Source organism: Cyprinus carpio, chromosome B1, assembly GCF_018340385.1.
Source record: "Cyprinus carpio isolate SPL01 chromosome B1, ASM1834038v1, whole genome shotgun sequence".
Lineage (NCBI taxonomy): Eukaryota > Metazoa > Chordata > Actinopteri > Cypriniformes > Cyprinidae > Cyprinus > Cyprinus carpio.
Window position 1 is genome coordinate 23,614,455 of NC_056597.1, and position 17,500 is coordinate 23,631,954.

Here is a 17,500-nt window from a genome sequence, read left to right on the forward strand (position 1 = left end):
TAATCAAACTGCTGGTTTTGTCTGGCCAGAGGAAAATGGCACACTATTTCCCTGTTAATACTGTAAAGCTGCTTTGACACAATCTGCATTGTAAAAAGCACTGTATAAATAATGGTGACTTAAAAAAAAAAATTAAAAATACTAAATGATGTTTATCTGAAAATCTTAAAAATATTTATTTGAGAATTAGGGTTAGATTAGCTCAGCTTTAGCTTTATAGTGAAATCTCAGTTGACCAGAAAGTGATTAATTTTTTATGAATTATTGTCTGATAAATATAAAAAAAAAATATTGTCTGAGACAGTGTATTGTGTTGTATAATAGTGTCTGAGACGTTGTGAGCCTGGATACTCTTGTGTACACATTGAGTTAGCCTAAGATAGCCTAAACATGTGTTGTAAATAAATAAATAAACTTGAGATCGTTTTTTCAATTAACAATGGAAACAGTATTCAGCATGTCACGACTCAACAAGTGGATTAGTCACCAACAGTTGTTAGGCTTCAGTTAGTCAACATGAACGCCGTTCTCAAAATGTAATTCTGAGTGAAATACAAGATCCATTGAGAATAAAGGATTTTGAGTCTGAAATTCTTGTTCGAAATTTTCGCATGTTAAAAAATAAATAAGACCTCATGTTGTGTATATCATGCTTACACACTGCCCTTTAAAATTTCGTCCATCATAAAAAAAATCAGGTTTGATTTTCTGCCTTTTCGCATCCATACCAAGCATTTTGATAGGAAAGGCAACTACGAAAAAGACGAAAAAACGCATGCGAAAATTTCGACTCAGTGTGCAAGGACCTTAAATGTTGCTTTATCAATTCATTATAGAGAATACATGTGTTCAAATGAACTCATTCTGATGCCGCATCATAGCTTTTGCAAGGTTGTAAACAATTAAAAAAGCTGCTTTTTAAAAAAAATTACATTATAATTGTGAAGTGCTGTGGTGTAAAGTAGCAGCAGCGCAGGATCCTGAGAGAATGAATGATCAGGCAGTGAACAATACCAGAACATTCTCAAGTTTATTAGTGAAGATGAGTCATATTCATATGAGACAGATTCATGCAGTTAGAGGAGAGGCCCCCCCACACACTCTCTCACTCACACACACTCACAAACACTCACACACACACTCTCACTTACACACACACTCATACACACTCTCACACACACTCACTAACACACCCTCTCACACACACTCACACACTCACACACTCATGGACACACACACTCACACACACACACACACACACTCACACATACACGCACTCACACACTCTCACACACTCACACACACACACTCTCACACACTCTCACACACACACACACACACACACACACACACACACACACACACACACACAAGATCACGTTCTGTAAGAGTTACACACACACACACACACACACACACACACACACACACACACACACACACACACACACTCTCACACACACACACACACACACACACACACACACACACACACACACACACACACACTCTCACTCACTCACTCACAAGTGTGTCTCCTCTGAGCTTCTGAATATCTGCTATCAATCTAGTCAGTCAACAGAAGAGCTGTTTTCAGACTGTGGTGGGTTTATAAAGTAACACACCCAGAAACAGATGGTTTAAATCTGACCTGCAGGATTCAGACAGACAGACAGACAGCAGGGAGTGTTCACTAGTAAGGGAGCAGATCATGTGTTTAATAAGAAAGTTCTTTAAATGACTTTCACATCGATGCATTTAAATCTCTAAAACTGTAGTGAATCATACAGTTATATAATCGTGTATGTGATGAATAAAAATCTTGAATCAAATTAACTGCTGTGGAAATGTGTTCTGTAACAAAATGTTAATTATATTTGTGAATAAATAGAAAATAAATATTTTTGTATTTCTATCTATCTATCTATCTATCTATCTATCTATCTATCTATCTATCTGTCTATCTATCTATCTGTCTATCTGTCTGTCTGTCAGGCATAGGCAGAGACAGGAACACAATGTCTTACAGTAAAACCTTAGAAATTCCACAGTTCACTGTATCTCAGTGGCAAACAGAGCTGCATTTACAGTGTGGATGACGAGGGAGCTCCTGATTGTAGAGGCTTTTGCTTAGACATCAACGCACATCATTACACAGTCACTAGTTAAGCTCAGAAACACAGCGAGGTGTAACTGCTCTGTAAGCACTTTACACCGTTACCATGGTGTTCAAACAAGTGCTGCAACTGTTTCAACTACTGAAGACGATCTTTTAATGTTACTATGTAACAACTGCGAAACTCCTGCCCAAAAAAGCAAAACCTCGAAGCGAACGTGAAACACATGAAGTGATTGTGCAGATAAAGATCATACGCCACATATACTGTACATACAGCTGAACGCAGATTTACTGTACTTCATAACTCGTTAAAAAAGAATCCCGACTTCAGACAGAGCTGCTAGTTTGTGGACTGCAGTGACGGATAAACAGTGAAAAGCGAGAAAACAACCTGCTGCTCAACTTCTGCAAACTCGGAAAGTGACGCACCTGTGAAGCCCAAGAGCGAGATCCAGCATCTGAGGAAGGAAAGCGCTTTAAAGTACTCTGTTCTGTGAGCCATCGCGGAATCTCTGCCTGTCCTGTTTCAAAGCAAGCGTTTTTCTAAACTTCGTGTTTGCGCTGGGTCTCGAAAGTCTGCGCGCGCGCGCCCGCCCCCCTGCGCAGTCACGCGTTACCGAAGACATATGTGCCCCTGGAGCACAAAACCAGACATAAGGGTACATTTTTTGTAACTGAGATGTATACATCACCTGAAAGCTGAATAAATAATCTCTCCATTGATGTCTGGTTTGTTAGGAGAACAATATTTGAAAATCTGGAATCTGAAATTGCAAGAAAAAATAAAAAATAAAAAATCTAAATACTGAGAAAATCGCCTTTAAAATTGTCCAAATCAGGTTCTTAACAATGCATCCCTGCTAAACAAACAAAAAACAATAGACACCATCACAGAATTTGTAATGGTTTTACTGGTTATAATGGGGCTTGTATTGGTTTTAATGGAGACTGTAATGGTGCCTGTGGGTCTCTACTGGTAACTGGTCACCTTCTGTTGGTCGCTTCTTAAAGCCAATAAATCCAAATAATGGAATATATCCCAAAACACGCTGCAGAAAACCATTATTTTAATTATTGGCTTTTATGGTTAAAAGTTGATGATTTGTAATGTTTGTAATGGTCTTTGAAGTGGAAAGCATATAGAATTTCTGTGATGGTTTCTATTATTATTATTATTATTATTATTATTATTATTATTATTATTATTATTTTCATTATTTTTTTTTTAGCAGGGATGTGTCACGGTTGGTAAAACCGTGGTCTCAGGTTTTCACTATGTGGGTGGAGTTTTGTGTGTGTCGCTCGTCTGCACTGATTGTTTCATGTGGGCGTCGCCGTTGATTGTTGTTCATTTGCACCAGCTGTTACTCATCACCTGATCCCTATATATATGCCCTGTCTTTCGTCTTGTGTTTGTCAGAGCATTTTATGCAGTTTCCCGTCTGGTTGCCTGGTTCTCGTCCTTGTTTCTCTGTGCTGTTTGTTTCGCTGTTGTCTTCCCCGGAACCCCGTCCACTCTTCACCACCGGATGCACCTACTACCACCACGGACTGCTCATCTCAGGCCTGTGTCACGCTCTCCTGCTGCATCTACTCATCGCCACTTCCTGGATCATCGTCTTCCATCGCTGTTACCACCTGTTGTTTCCCTTGGACTCAGTTATACATTCCTGTTCTCAATAAACTTTACATTTAACTCTTGCATTTGCTTCCTCACCCATTTGTTACCGTTACAGAACGCTCTGACCAACTATGGAAGCAGCAAGTTCCACTTCACTCTCCGAATTCATCCACCACAGTGTCAACCGCATGGATCAGCAGCAGGAGAGCATCGTCAACACCGGACGCGCTGTCCAAGCGCTGGTGACACAGGTGTCCGAGCTCACCCAGCAGATCCAACAGCTGACCATTCCCGCTGCGCCACCCGCACCGTCGGTTCCCCGGGCTAGCACCGAACCCAGCTATCGACCCGAACCACGCCTACCAGTTCCCGAGAACTACTCTGGTGAGCCTAATTACTGCAGAACATTCATAACCAAGTGTTCCATGCATTTCTCCCTGCAGCCTCGCACCTTTGAGACCGAGGAGTCCAAGGTGGCGTTTGTGCTGACTCTGCTCTCGGGTAGGGCTGCCCTGTGGGGAACGGCGGTGTGTGGGAGAACCGAGATCCATGCTGCGCCTCGTTCCACTCCCTCTCCGAGGAGATGAAGAGGGTATTCGACCGGGGCCGCGGCCAGCAAGGAGGCGGCCCGCGAGCTGACGGAACTCAAGCAAGGGAATCTCTCCGTGGCGGATTACTCCATCCGGTTTCGCACCTTGGCGGCCGTGTGCAAGTGGAACGAGGGAGGCGGGAATCTCAATGTTCCTGCATGGGTTGGCCGACCGTGTTCACAAGGAGATCTACCTCCTCGAGTTGCCCACCAGCCTCAACGGACTCATCGACCTGGCGCTCCGCGTGGATGCTCGCATCGAGCGTCTGGGGGCACACGCCTGTCCCACACGTCTCCCAAGCACCCTAGAGAGTGGCAGCTCGAGTAGAGAGAACACGGTCGGTCCCGTCTTCGATCATGAGCCCATGCAAGTGGGTAGAGCTCGACTGACCCGGGAGGAGAGAGAGAGGCGGAGGTCCCAAGGACTGTGCCTGTATTGTGGCGGCTCTGGACACTTTCTACTCTCCTGCCCAGTAAAAGAGCCAGCCCGGTAGTAAATTTGAGGCTACTATCGGGTGGGATCTCCGCCGGGAAGTCCTCAACAACATCTACTCTCCTTCCGGTGAAACTGAGATGGGCCAACAACACGCACACCTGTCACGCCCTCCTGGACTCGGGGGCAGAAGGTAACTTCATGGACACTAACCTCGCACAACACCTGAAACTCCCCATCACTCCCCCTTCCCATCAGATCACCGTCAACGCACTCAATGGCCAAGTACTACCCTGCATCACCCACACGACTGGTCCCATTACCCTTCTTACCTCCGGCAACCACACTGAGAACATCCCCTTCCTCCTCATGGACTCCCCTGTGGCACCCATCGTCCTTGGTCACCCCTGGCTAGTCAAACATAACCCACGAGTGGATTGGGGTTCCAACACCATCACTTCGTGGAGTAAATGTTGTCATGAGTCTTGTCTTGTTTCTGCTTGCTCTGCTGTGTCTGTGTCTGTGTTTCAGGAGGAGGCTACGGTTTTGTCAAACGTGCCCGCGGAGTACCTGGACCTGAAGGAAGTGTTCAGTAAGTCCCGCGCTGCTTCTCTTCCTCCGCATCGTCCCTATGACTGTGCCATAGACTTAGTACCAGGTAAATCTCCGCCTAAGGGCAAGCTTTACTCTCTGTCAGTTCCTGAGAGGGAGGCCATGGAGAAATATATTTCTGATTCTCTAGCATCGGGGTTTATCCGTCCTTCCTCTTCTCCAGCGGGGGCGGGGTTCTTTTTTGTGGGGAAGAAGGATGGTTCCTTGTGACCTTTTTGAGTATTGATTACCGAGAGCTGAACAACATCATAGTAAAGAATACCTATCCTTTGCCATTGATGTCTTCGGCTTTCGAGAGGTTACAGGGAGCATCCGTCTTCACAAAATTGGATTTACGTAACGCTTATCATTTGGTCCACATCAGGAGGGGGGGATGAGTGGGAAAACCGCCTTTAACACACCCCTAGAGGGCACTTTGAATACTTGGTTATGCCGTTCGGGCTCTCCAAATCGCCCGGGGTTTTCCAAGCACTCGTGAATGACGTGTTGAGAGATATGGTAGATCATTTTATATATGTTTACCTGGATGACATACTGATTTTTTTTCTTCATCTCTCCAGGAACACGTGCAACACGTCAGACGAGTGCTCCAGAGATTGCTAGAGAATGGTCTTTTTGTCAAGGCGGAGAAATGCGTATTCCATGCACAGTCTGTTCCTTTCCTAGGGTACATCGTCTCGTCTGAGGGAATACGTATGGATCCTGACAAGGTTAAGGCTGTGATAGATTGGCCAAGTTCAGATTCCCGTAAGGCCCTACAGCGGTTTCTGGGGTTCGCCAATTTTTATCGACGTTTTATTCGTAATTTCAGCCAACTAGTCTCACCTCTGACCGCCTTGACCTCCCCCAGTACTCGGTTCAGGTGGTCTAATACAGCCGAGACTGTATTTACCAACCTCAAGAGCCGCTTCGTTTCGGCTCCCATCTTAGTAGCCCCTGATCCCACACGGCAGTTCGTGGTGGAGGTCGACGCATCAGAGGTGGGAGTAGGTGCAGTTCTTTCCCAACGTGCTGCCTCAGACGACAAGATGCATCCGTGCGCGTTTTTTTTCGCATCGGTTATCTCCTGCAGAACGCAATTATGACATTGGTAACAGGGAATTGTTGGCCGTCAAATTAGCATTAGAGGAGTGGCGTCACTGGTTGGAGGGGTCGGGGGTACCTTTCATCGTTTGGACCGATCATAAGAACCTAGAATACATTAGAACTGCCTAAAGACTCAATTCCAGGCAGGCTCGGTGGGCACTTTTTTTCGGTCGTTTTGATTTTTTTCTCTATCGTACCGCCCGGGTTCCAAAAACGTTAAACCCGATTCTTTGTCACGTCTTTTTGATCCTTCCGAACGCCCGGTGACTCCCGAGTGTATTTTACCTGAGAATATAGTCGTCTCAGCACTCGTATGGGAGGTCGAATCGAAGGTCAGGACGGGGTTAGTTTTTTTAGTTTTTTTTTCCGGATGCCCACCGAATCGCTTATTTGTGCCGGAGGAGTTACGGTCCAACGTTATTCAGTGGGGTCACTGCTCTAATGTAGCTTGTCATCCAGGGATAAGCCGAACCAAGGGTTTAGTTAAGCAACGATTCTGGTGGCCACTTATGGCTCGCGACGTTCACGATTTTGTTTTGGCTTGCTCAGTTTGCGCCAGTGGTAAGTCGTCTAACCGACCTCCGGATGGGCTTCTTCAGCCGCTGTCTGTCCCTTCGAGACCCTGGTCCCATATCGCTCTAGATTTTGTTACCGCCCTCCCGCCCTCTAATGGCATGACGGTTGTTTTAACCGTAGTGGACCGATTCTCGAAGGCGGCACATTTCATTCCCTTGCCCAAATTACCTTCAGCCAAGGAGACCGCAGTCACTGTTATTGATCACGTCTTTCGGTTACATGGCCTCCCGGTAGACGTGGTTTCTGACAGGGGATCCCAATTTGTATCCAAATTTTGGAAGGAGTTTTGTAAATTGCTAGGAGCGACGGTTAGTCTGTCTTTGGGTTACCACCCTCAGAGCAACGGTCAGTCTGAGCGAGCCAACCAAGATTTAGAGCGAACATTGTGATGTTTAGTCTCCAAGAATCCTTCTTCCTGGAGCCAACAACTCTCTATGGTTGAGTACGCTCATAACTCGTTACCAGTGTCATCCACGGGCCTCTCTCCGTTTGAATGTAGTTTAGGTTACCAGCCACCTATTTTTCCCAGTCTGGAATCTGAAGTCGCGGTCCCCTCCGCTCAAGCTTTTGTCCAGAGGTGCCACCGCACGTGGACCAGAGCCCGTGAGACTCTGCTCCAAGTGAGGGTGCGTACCAAGGCCAAAGCCGATCGCCACCGGTCTAAGCCTCCCGTATACATCGTGGGTCAAAGAGTGTGGCTTTCTACTACGAACATTCCTCTCCGTTCCGTTTCTAATAAGTTAGCTCCCAAGTTTATTGGCCCGTTTCCTGTCACCAAGATCATTAGTCCGGTGACCGTCCGCCTCAAACTACCTCCGGCGTACAGGAGGATTCATCCCGCCTTCCATGTGTCCAAAATTAAACCTGTGTTTTATTCACGAATTAACCCGCCCACCCCGGTTCCCCCCCCGCCGCATCTCGTAGATGGGGAACCCACATATTTGGTTAATCGTATTCTGGACTCGAGACGGTGGGGACGAGGATTCCAGTACTTGGTGGACTGGGAAGGTTACGGTCCGGAGGAGAGGAGTTGGGTACCTGCTAGGGACATACTGGATCACTCCCTGATTGATGATTACAATCGACAGGAGGCGTTCCTAGAGGGGAGGGTACTGTCACGGTTGGTAAACCGTGGTCTCAGGTTTTCACTATGTGGGTGGAGTTTTGTGTGTCGCTCGTCTGCACTGATTGTTTCATGTGGGCGTCGCCGTTGATTGTTCATTTGCACCAGCTGTTACTCATCACCTGATCCCTATATATATGCCCTGTCTTTCGTCTTGTGTTTGTCAGAGCGTTTTATGCAGTTTCCCGTCTGGTTGCCTGGTTCTCGTCCTTGTTTCTCTGTGCTGTTTGATTCGCTGTTGTCTTCCCCGGAACCCCGTCCACTCTTCACCACCGGATGCACCTACTACCACCACGGACTGCTCATCTCAGGCCTGTGTCACGCTCTCCTGCTGCATCTACTCACCGCCACTTCCTGGATCATCGTCTTCCATCGCTGTTACCACCTGTTGTTTCCCTTGGACTCAGTTATACATTCCTGTTCTCAATAAACTTTACATTTAACTCTTGCATTTGCTTCCTCACCCATTTGTTACCGTTACAGGATGTTACTAATCAAAAATTAAGTTTTGATATATTTACGGTAGGAAATTTACTAAATATCTTGATGGAACATGATCTTTACTTAATATCCTAATGATTTTTGGCATAAAAGAGAAATGTATAATTGTGACCCATACAATGTATTGTTGTCTATTGCTACAAATATACCTGTGCTACTGATGACTGCTTCTGTGCTGCAGGGACACAGATGAGGAGTTTCAGCAACATTATTACACACATTCATCATTTCATTATTTAATAAACCTGTTCTCTCGAAATACTCGTCAGAAATATACAAAGCATAAACAATAAATATCTATGAGAAAATTCAAACCTTATTTAATGCTTCAGTTTCAACGTACAGCTTTCACAAACAGCAAACCTCTTAAAATGTTAACGATCATCAGTATCAATTCAAGTAAGTTTGAAGTGTTTTATTTTGGACTTGTATCAATAATGAATTCGCCCTCTAGTGTTTCTCTCAGGTGTAGCAGCTCATCCCTTACCATGGTTTTACCACAAATAAAGCAAAAAAAAAACCTTTATAATCTGTGTTAATCACTAGACAAAAATATAATTTTAGAATTTAAGAATCAGTCAATCAATCAATAAATCAATAAGAATGTTTAGAAGCGGTTCAGTTACAAATACATGCTGTTACAGTGTGTGACAACAAGCCCTGGTCTCTTACATCCCTTAAGAAAATGAACCATAGTTTTATTGTAGTAAAAGTGTAGCAACCATGGATTTGTATAACCACAGTTTTACTACAAATTAAAACTATGGTTAATGTCTCAAAACCATGGTTAATTTGTGGATATGGTTTAACTTTAGTGACCATGGTTTCCTGTAGTACAAACAGTAGATCATTGTGTTTGCGACACCAGGGTCGTGGGTTTGATTCCCAGGGAATAAATGACCCTGAAAAATTAAAGCTGTAAATGTACTGTAAGTCAGTTTGGATGAAACAGACAGTCACTAATGATGAGAAGTGCAATCTGTACGCAAAACAATGGTAAATTGTATTTTTCACATTTTGAGATGTAAAAATCACCTGTTCCCTTGAACAGCTTTAACTTACCCATTATGTGTGACTGCATGCAAATGCAGCATCTGTCATTTAGTCAATATATTAAGGTTTTTGTCAATACACGCACTTTCTAAAAATACTCTCAGACTTAAAAAAAAAATAACTGGAGTAAAAACATGTATTTAATGATTAGCAAATAACATAGTACAAAAAATTACATGAGAAACAATATCAGAATATAAAGTATGTAGAAATCAATCAAAACCATAACAATTGAATCATTAAAAAACAGCATGATCTTCTCTAAGTTGAACAATAAAATTCTGTCATATACAAGTGAATACGTTTTCCTTGACATGATTAAACTTTTGTGTTTAAGAATAATTATATATAATTACATCTTAGCTGAAAATGGACAGGTGCAAATCTCACAGATTGACATCATCAAGAGGAACAGGACCACTTTTCATAACAATGAATCATAATGAAGAGAGAAGTGGTTGGACAATAGATGACCAGCGCTGAGTGGTAAATGAGTTATAGTTAGGAAACTAACCACCGCAGTTCAGCTTCACTCTGTCACAGTTTAAAACAGAAGCCTGAATGTTAAACTACTGAATCAGGAACTTCAGTGAAACCCATTTGTCCACCAACAGAAGACTTTTGCTTGAATGTTTTATTCTGAAACAATACAAAAATAAACTATACACGAAATAAAACTGAAATCGAACTGATTCACACTACTTATTCCTATAAATGCAATTAAGAAGTTTAGGAAAATCCCACATGAAACATGTCAACAAGAGTCAACAAAAATCTGAAAAGTAAAGTAAATATGAGACAAGGCTCTTTTGCAGCCTTTCACAATACAAATAAACAGCAGTAAAATCAAAGCAAACCAACCCCATCATCCCGCTTACACACCGTTATAGGATTATTCCACTTTAAAAAATATAAACACATAAGAGACTAAATGGCCACAACACTGTGTGTCAGTGGAAGATTTATTAAAGCCCTTTTAGGCTATGTTCACACTTGGAGTCTTTTTTGAAGCCGCCAGCATCTGTTTTACATTTTACACGGGAGTAAGCCGTGTTTTCAAAAAAGTATTGAGCGCTTTTTAAAATGTCACCGCTGGTATTTTTTTCTGCAGCTCAGAGAGTCTTTTCAAGTTGAAAAAAGTTACATTTTTGCCTACGTCAAGTGCCTTTTTGACTGCTGACCAATGACAAGTAAGCAGCGACAAAAACAACAATAAAAAATGGAGAAGATAGCCGGTAGATAGATCGTGATAGCTTTGGAGCACAAGGAATTGTACGATATGAGCAGTGCTTGAAGTGGGCTGGTACGCACTGGTTAGAGCACCTGCACTTTTTTGTGCACACCAGCACTTCTGACATGTTGGCGGTACTCAGAGTAAAGCGTCAGGGTCTGGGTGATTGTATGATCTCATATATGGTTGGAAAGGACACTATATAAACCACACTACCCAGATGATCTCGACCAATCACCTGAATCAATGCAAGCGGGGTGTGTGGGGCGCGAGAGCATATCAAATAATAATTAATTACTTATTACTAATTTGAATCAGTACTTTATATCAAAAATAATACTTTAAAATGAAAAGAAGCAGGCTTTTGCGATCACATCATTTTAAACCGGTAAACTCCTGGAAATTTCAAGGATCCAGTAAACGAATTTAAACAGTGAGTACCAGCACTTCTTTTTTTCCGCTTCAAGCACTGGATATGAGTACAAAACTTTATCAAGTGTAAAATATTCTGCAGACCGTGTATCATCCAACCGGAGCTCCTGGATTAAATTGTAGTAAGCACCATACTGTTTCCTTCCCTGTATAATGTTGCGCACCCACAAACATCGTTGTGAACCAACATTCTCCTCCCTGTTAACTTAAAAAGACAACACAAGAGCCAACTTTTTTCTGGACATTTCTGCAGCACACAGCACTAGGCTACTGTTGTTATAGCAGCAAAAGACAACCCTCGGCTGCTATTCGTAACCAAAACACTACCAGCTTTTTATTTTACTAAAAAGTGCTCTTCAACTTTTTCTTTTTCAAAAAAGACGCCAAGTGTGAACATGCCCTTATTCTGTCAAATCGCATATCCATGTCTGCTGAACTCAGTTCCTCGGTTCTTTGGGTTTATTCGGTGGAACGCTTGGCGGTCTGTCGCGACTGTCGTAGCGGTCGGAGTAGCGGTCGCTGTCGTAGCGGTCATCATAGCGGTCTCTGCGATCATCATAACGGTCTCTGCGATCGTCGTAGTGGTCGCGACGGTCATCGTTGCGGTCTCTGCGATCATCGTAACGATCTCGGTCGTGGCGGTCGTCTCTGTCGTTCCTCTCGGTCCGGTCACTACGATCGTCTCGTCTGTCGGTGTAGTGATCTCTTCGGTCGTTGTAGTCGCTGCGGCGATCGTAGCTCCTCTCGCTGCGGTCGTCAGGTGGATCGCGTCTGTCTGCGCTTTTCAGCCGACGCTCTTCCTCAGAGTTCACGTGTATGTCACGGTCGTCCTCTCTCCCTTCAGGGTCTTTGTCTGTGAATTCTTCATCTTCAGGAGTCCTGCGAACACAGGGATAAAGCTGAGCGGATGCCCACGGCGAGTGACGGATGTGCGAGATGTGTTTCTTACGTACTCCATTGGGTATTCCTCAGCCTTTTCCCTCCTGCGACGGCAGTAGCAGCAGCAGCAGATGATGATTCCCACTAATACAGCCATGCCCACAACGCCCCCGATGATCCCCGCCGTGGAGGCCATGTTCATGGACGCTAGAGGAGAAGAGACGGTTGGGTTAGTCATGACCAGTGTTGGGCAGTAACTAGTAGTGTTAGTAATTACTAATAACATTTCAGGGTTATGGTGTCCTTGTTACAGTGTAATTATATATTTAAATACTTTGTAATATTAATTAACTACATCTACTTACTATATGGTTAGGGTTAGGATTAGATCGGCTTAGGGTTGTTTGCATGTAATTATGCATAATTAATTGTTATTACAATAGTAAATACAAGTACCATGTAACAAGGACACATTAAACCAAAGTGTAAAATAATATTACAGTTCCCATCCATAAAACAGCTCGTTAGTTAATTTGATGCTTCAACCCCTACTGATTTGAAGTCCAACAATCCAATATTTCCTAGATTTATTTTCTGAATTTTCACGACTCATGGACACATAAATTCGCCAGTGCAGCAGGCAAGACTGGAATATGGGAAAGCTGACATTCAGCGGATAGGAATGTTGCCATTACATTGATTTTGTCATGATCTGAACAGCAATGTGTAAGTTTACTTTACTCTGGCACATCCCTCTGATCCTGATATAAATTATATAACAATAATTAAAAAGAAAATGAAACATTTTCCAATGAACATATTTCTTTTGATAAAATACATCATGAGATATAATCATACATGGGTAACAGAAATTATAACTACAATTAGCTTCAAGCTACACATGCAATTAATAACGTTAATACAACACTTTTATTTAAACGTCACTATCAGTCACCACTAAGTGTTTGTAACAACTTCTGACTGCGATCCAGTGTGGATTTTTAGACAGAAATTATTAGACAGAAATTGTAACATTTCAGAAGAATTTTTGGGGTAAGATACGCAATTACAAATTATGTTGGTCGTACAGGAAAAGTAATGTAACTAGTAGTGTAACTAATTACTGTTGCCAGAAAGTAATAAGTAAAGTAATAATATTACTTTTGAAAGGAGTCACTAGTAACGAGTAATAAAAGTAATTTTTTGAGTAACGAGCCCAACATTGGTCATGACTTGAGGTTACGACAGATCAGTTTCTTACGTGGATTGACGCGCAGGGTCACATTACACTTCGCAGATTTGATTTCGTTGGTGGACGTGCAGATGTAGTAGCCAGACGTGTCCATGGAAATATTGACAAGTGACAAAGCCCCGTTTTCTGAGGAGAGACAGACAAACACACACACATACACATCAGTGATGCAGGAGAAGAAGCTTTCAGCATGTATTTGTGTCACACACACGTACGATCAGTGGCCTTGAGCGGCAGCGGTCGAAGGACGTTATTGACGTTGTAGCTTTCCCATTTGTAGCTCGGTGTCGGCGTTCCCTCCTCGGAGCGGCAGGTCAGTTGAATGTTCTCGAAGTATTCTGTCTTCCCAACAATATTGCAGATGGGTGGTGATGGAGCCACTGGCACAAAACAAGAACACACACGTCATCGTAGCATGCACATCTGTGACCCGTGCTGGCTAAATGAGTGTGAATGCACACAGGCTCATTTTGAGCGACACACAAACAAAAGTAAAACATTTTTGATTTTAGTCAAATTTGAGGTTTTCACAAAAATTAGGACCTTAAGCCCTCGTCTAGCATTCCCAATTCTCCAAATAGTAATTAAACAGCTACAATTATTTTTATTTGTACGTTTTCTAAGAGGAGTTGCTTTTCTCCCGCATAAAGGCACTTCTGTCAGCGCGCGATCCCGATAAATATACACATATACACAGAATTACAGTAATTAAGTTCACGCAGACATAATCCGTTGTCTTAAAGAGTTAGTTCACCCAAAATTTAAATTAGACCATGATTTATTCACCCTAAAGGCATCCTAGGTGTATATGACTTTCCTCTTTCAGACGAACCCAATCCGAGTTATATTAAAAATTAACTTGGCTCTTCCAAGTTTATAATGGCAGTAAATGGCTGTTATTTTTCAACAGTTCAAAAGAAGTCCAATAAAGCGCATCCATCCATAATAAAAAGTGCCTCAGGAGGCTCCGGGGGGTGAATGAAAGCCTCCTTTAGTGAACCCATGAGTTTTTAAGTAAAATATCCATATTTAAAATGATTTTAACAGTTTTCTCTAGCTTGCACAAACTGTCGTATACGGAAGTCATTCCGGTGGATGATGTAGGACATCGGTGTAGTGTAATCTCTGGTGAGAATATGCTAGTCTCACAAGAACTAACGTTTGTTTACAGGAGCAAAGGAAGCAAAGTTTCCTTACTTTAGCAAAGGGAAACCAGTTTCCTCTCGGCTTATAACGAAATCCTCTGAAATTTTTCTTTACAAATCCTCATTTTGTAATTCTAGTTCGTGACCGGTGTTTTGTTTTGCTCTCTCCTCTGCGCTTCCGTGTTCGTCACTTCTCTTCACTTCTCATTCTTCGTCATCCGCTGGAAAGGCATTCAATGGTGAACGCGTGTATGACAGTTAGCGGAAGCTAGAGATTAATGATTATAATGTTTTAAATATGGATTTTTTTCTTACAAAATCTCATGTATTCGCTACAGGAGGCCTTTATTGACCCCCGGAGCCATGTGAGGCACTTTTCATTATGGATGGATGGATGTTTTTTTGGGGACTTTTTTGTACTGTTGAACAGAAACACCCACCCACTGCCATTATAAAGCTTGGAAGAGCCAGGACGTTTTTAAATATAACTCAGATTGGATTCATCTGAAAGGAGAAAGTCATGTACACCTAGGATGCCTTGAGGGTGAGTAAATCATGGGCTAATTTTCATTTTGGGGTGAACTATCCCTTTAAGTGAACATTTGGGGAAAAACATTTGATGTGTAACATTATATTAGTTTTACAGTAGGTGTTAATATATAGGCCGTCTGTCGCATTAATGCTAGTCTAACAATAAAAGAAAAGAGGAAATCGCTCACTGCTCTTGATTAAACTGCTTTTGTAGTTTTAATAATCAGTTTATTTGTAATGAACACACTAAACTGATTTTTACATTTGATTATTTGTTTTTTTATTTTAATGCTTTTGTTTAGATGTAAAATGAAAAAGGTAATGCATTATTTTTTCTTTCTTATATTTGTATAGTTTTTTTGCATCTACATTGTGATTAATAATACTGTAATTATTATTAAGAAAAGAACTGGAGGAAAAGATGCAGCGTTGCTGGTGATTTTACTTCGGAACCTTCAGAAAACTTTGTGTTCTTGTTTTATTCATTTTATTTCTGAGTTTTTTTTTTATTCTATTCTGTACAGCACTTTGGTCAGCTTTGGTTATTTTTAAATAAAAAAAAAACTTACAAATTAAATATTGTTTAAAAAAAAACTTTAACTCTATCGACTTTAAACGGATCTAGCTCAGTCATTTTTCATCCGATTCCAACCAATCATTCATCATTTTGAAGGTCGTTTAATGAAAATAATAAGAACTCATTTTTGAACATTTGCTCAATGTGACTCATTTTGTCTGCACAGGTCACATTTGTTCATCTGCACTGGACTTGAGTATTGATTATTGAAGAGATCTGACCGCTGGTCCTCCACACAGATGATGACACATACAGTACAATCATTCTCTGAATGTTCAGAAGCATCTCTCTGAAGTGTTGGGTGGATGGTGGCGTCTCTTACCCAGGACCACGAGACTGGCCTTGTCAGACAGAAGGCCCAGCTCATCCTCCGGATCCTGAACTTTGCACTCATAGTCCCGTGTGTCTGCATTGGTGGTGCTCAGGAGCTCCAGGTTGGCTGTTCCTTTCACCATATCCACCACTACATTTGCCCGGCCTTTATATTTCTGGTATACCGTCACTTTATTTGTGGGAGTGAAGTAACCAGCGACGTTAATCTGTATAAAAACAATCAATCACAAAACATTAACACAGCTCCATCCCTGCTGAAAAAGAAAATTAAAATAGAAACCATCACAGAATTTGTAATGGTTTTACTGGTTACAATGGGAATAGTATTGGTTTTTATAGTATTGGCACAGAAATCTTCATTATTTCAATATAAAAATGTGTTTGACTATAATGTACTGGACTGTTTTAGTGCCTAAAACACAACTGAATACAATTAATTTCTACTAAATTGTAACTGAGATATTTGTGAATTAGATCAAGTAATGCTGAGTGAATATAACAATTTGTGTGTTATTCCTCACCTCCAGGTATTTTAATAAAGGGACTCACTATAGCTTTATTGCTCAGTCAGATTGGTTCTGGTTCTCAAAACCCCCAATTGTTCACCATCATTTCATACTCATTGATGAGACATGCAGATAGTGATAAGAAATGGTTAATAAAAAAAGGAAAGAAGCAGAGGAAATAAGAAAGGCCGCGAGTCAACAGCACATAAATGCCAGAATGTAAAATGAGTTAGAAAAAACTAGTACTGTGTTCATATTTACTCGTGCATTAAATAATATATATATATATATATAAAATTATTATTATTATTTAATACGTTCTTTAATGTAATGCTATACATACATGAACAGGCCTACACTCATAAAATGATGACAGAACTACATTGTAAGATCATAGTTTCTTGTTAGCTTTATTTGTGATGAAGAGATAAAGAGTGTGCGCCTTTTCGCGTGAAGTTGAAAAGTGTGTGGCGTGAGCACAGCAATACAGCTGTCAGGAGAGGAAAGTTTGTTTTACTGACATACAGCCTAACAACTTCAGACCGCAGACCGCATGAAGCTCGTGTGACTTGCGCCTGGCGCTGGGGCGAAGCTGAAATAAAGAAGTCATAAAGAGATACGGTGGCTCCGCGCCTTAATAAATGCATTTCTTGTGAATAAAAAAGAGACAAAAACTTGGCTCCGCTCGTCAGCAGGGAGACATGCGCGAGCACCAGTGGTGTTAGTTAGGGACTGTTCTGTACTGAATGACTCCTGTGATCAATGTGTCTGTTTTATTACCTCTGGATCATCCTTGACGTCTGGATCTGCCGTCCATGTTACTGATGTGATGCTTTTACTCGGTGTGAAAACGCAGGGAATCACCGCTTTATCGCCCCTCGCAATCTTATATACTTTATCT

General features: G+C 42.0%; 2 protein-coding genes across 4 annotated transcripts in view; both read right to left on the reverse strand.

Annotated features, from left to right (window-relative positions):
• LOC109109090 (immunoglobulin-like domain-containing receptor 2) overlaps positions 1–2,679 on the reverse strand; it is a 21,522-nt gene extending 18,843 nt beyond the window's left edge. For all 3 annotated transcript variants that reach the window (XM_042717016.1, XM_042717017.1, XM_042717018.1), the window contains exon 1: positions 2,549–2,679. In XM_042717016.1, coding sequence (XP_042572950.1) covers positions 2,549–2,621 — 73 coding nt within the window. In that variant the 5' untranslated portion in view covers positions 2,622–2,679. The remainder of the gene's footprint in view (positions 1–2,548) is intronic.
• Positions 2,680–9,835: 7,156 nt separating this feature from the next.
• gpa33a (glycoprotein A33 (transmembrane), paralog a) overlaps positions 9,836–17,500 on the reverse strand; it is a 10,101-nt gene continuing 2,436 nt past the window's right edge. The window contains exons 2-7 of the mRNA XM_019115874.2: positions 17,380–17,500; positions 16,083–16,299; positions 13,723–13,887; positions 13,517–13,633; positions 12,330–12,462; positions 9,836–12,255 (exon numbers count right to left, since the gene is read on the reverse strand). The exon at positions 17,380–17,500 is cut by the window's right edge and continues 37 nt beyond it. Of these exons, the coding sequence (XP_018971419.2) occupies positions 11,814–12,255; positions 12,330–12,462; positions 13,517–13,633; positions 13,723–13,887; positions 16,083–16,299; positions 17,380–17,500 (1,195 nt within the window). The 3' untranslated portion in view covers positions 9,836–11,813. The remainder of the gene's footprint in view (positions 12,256–12,329; positions 12,463–13,516; positions 13,634–13,722; positions 13,888–16,082; positions 16,300–17,379) is intronic.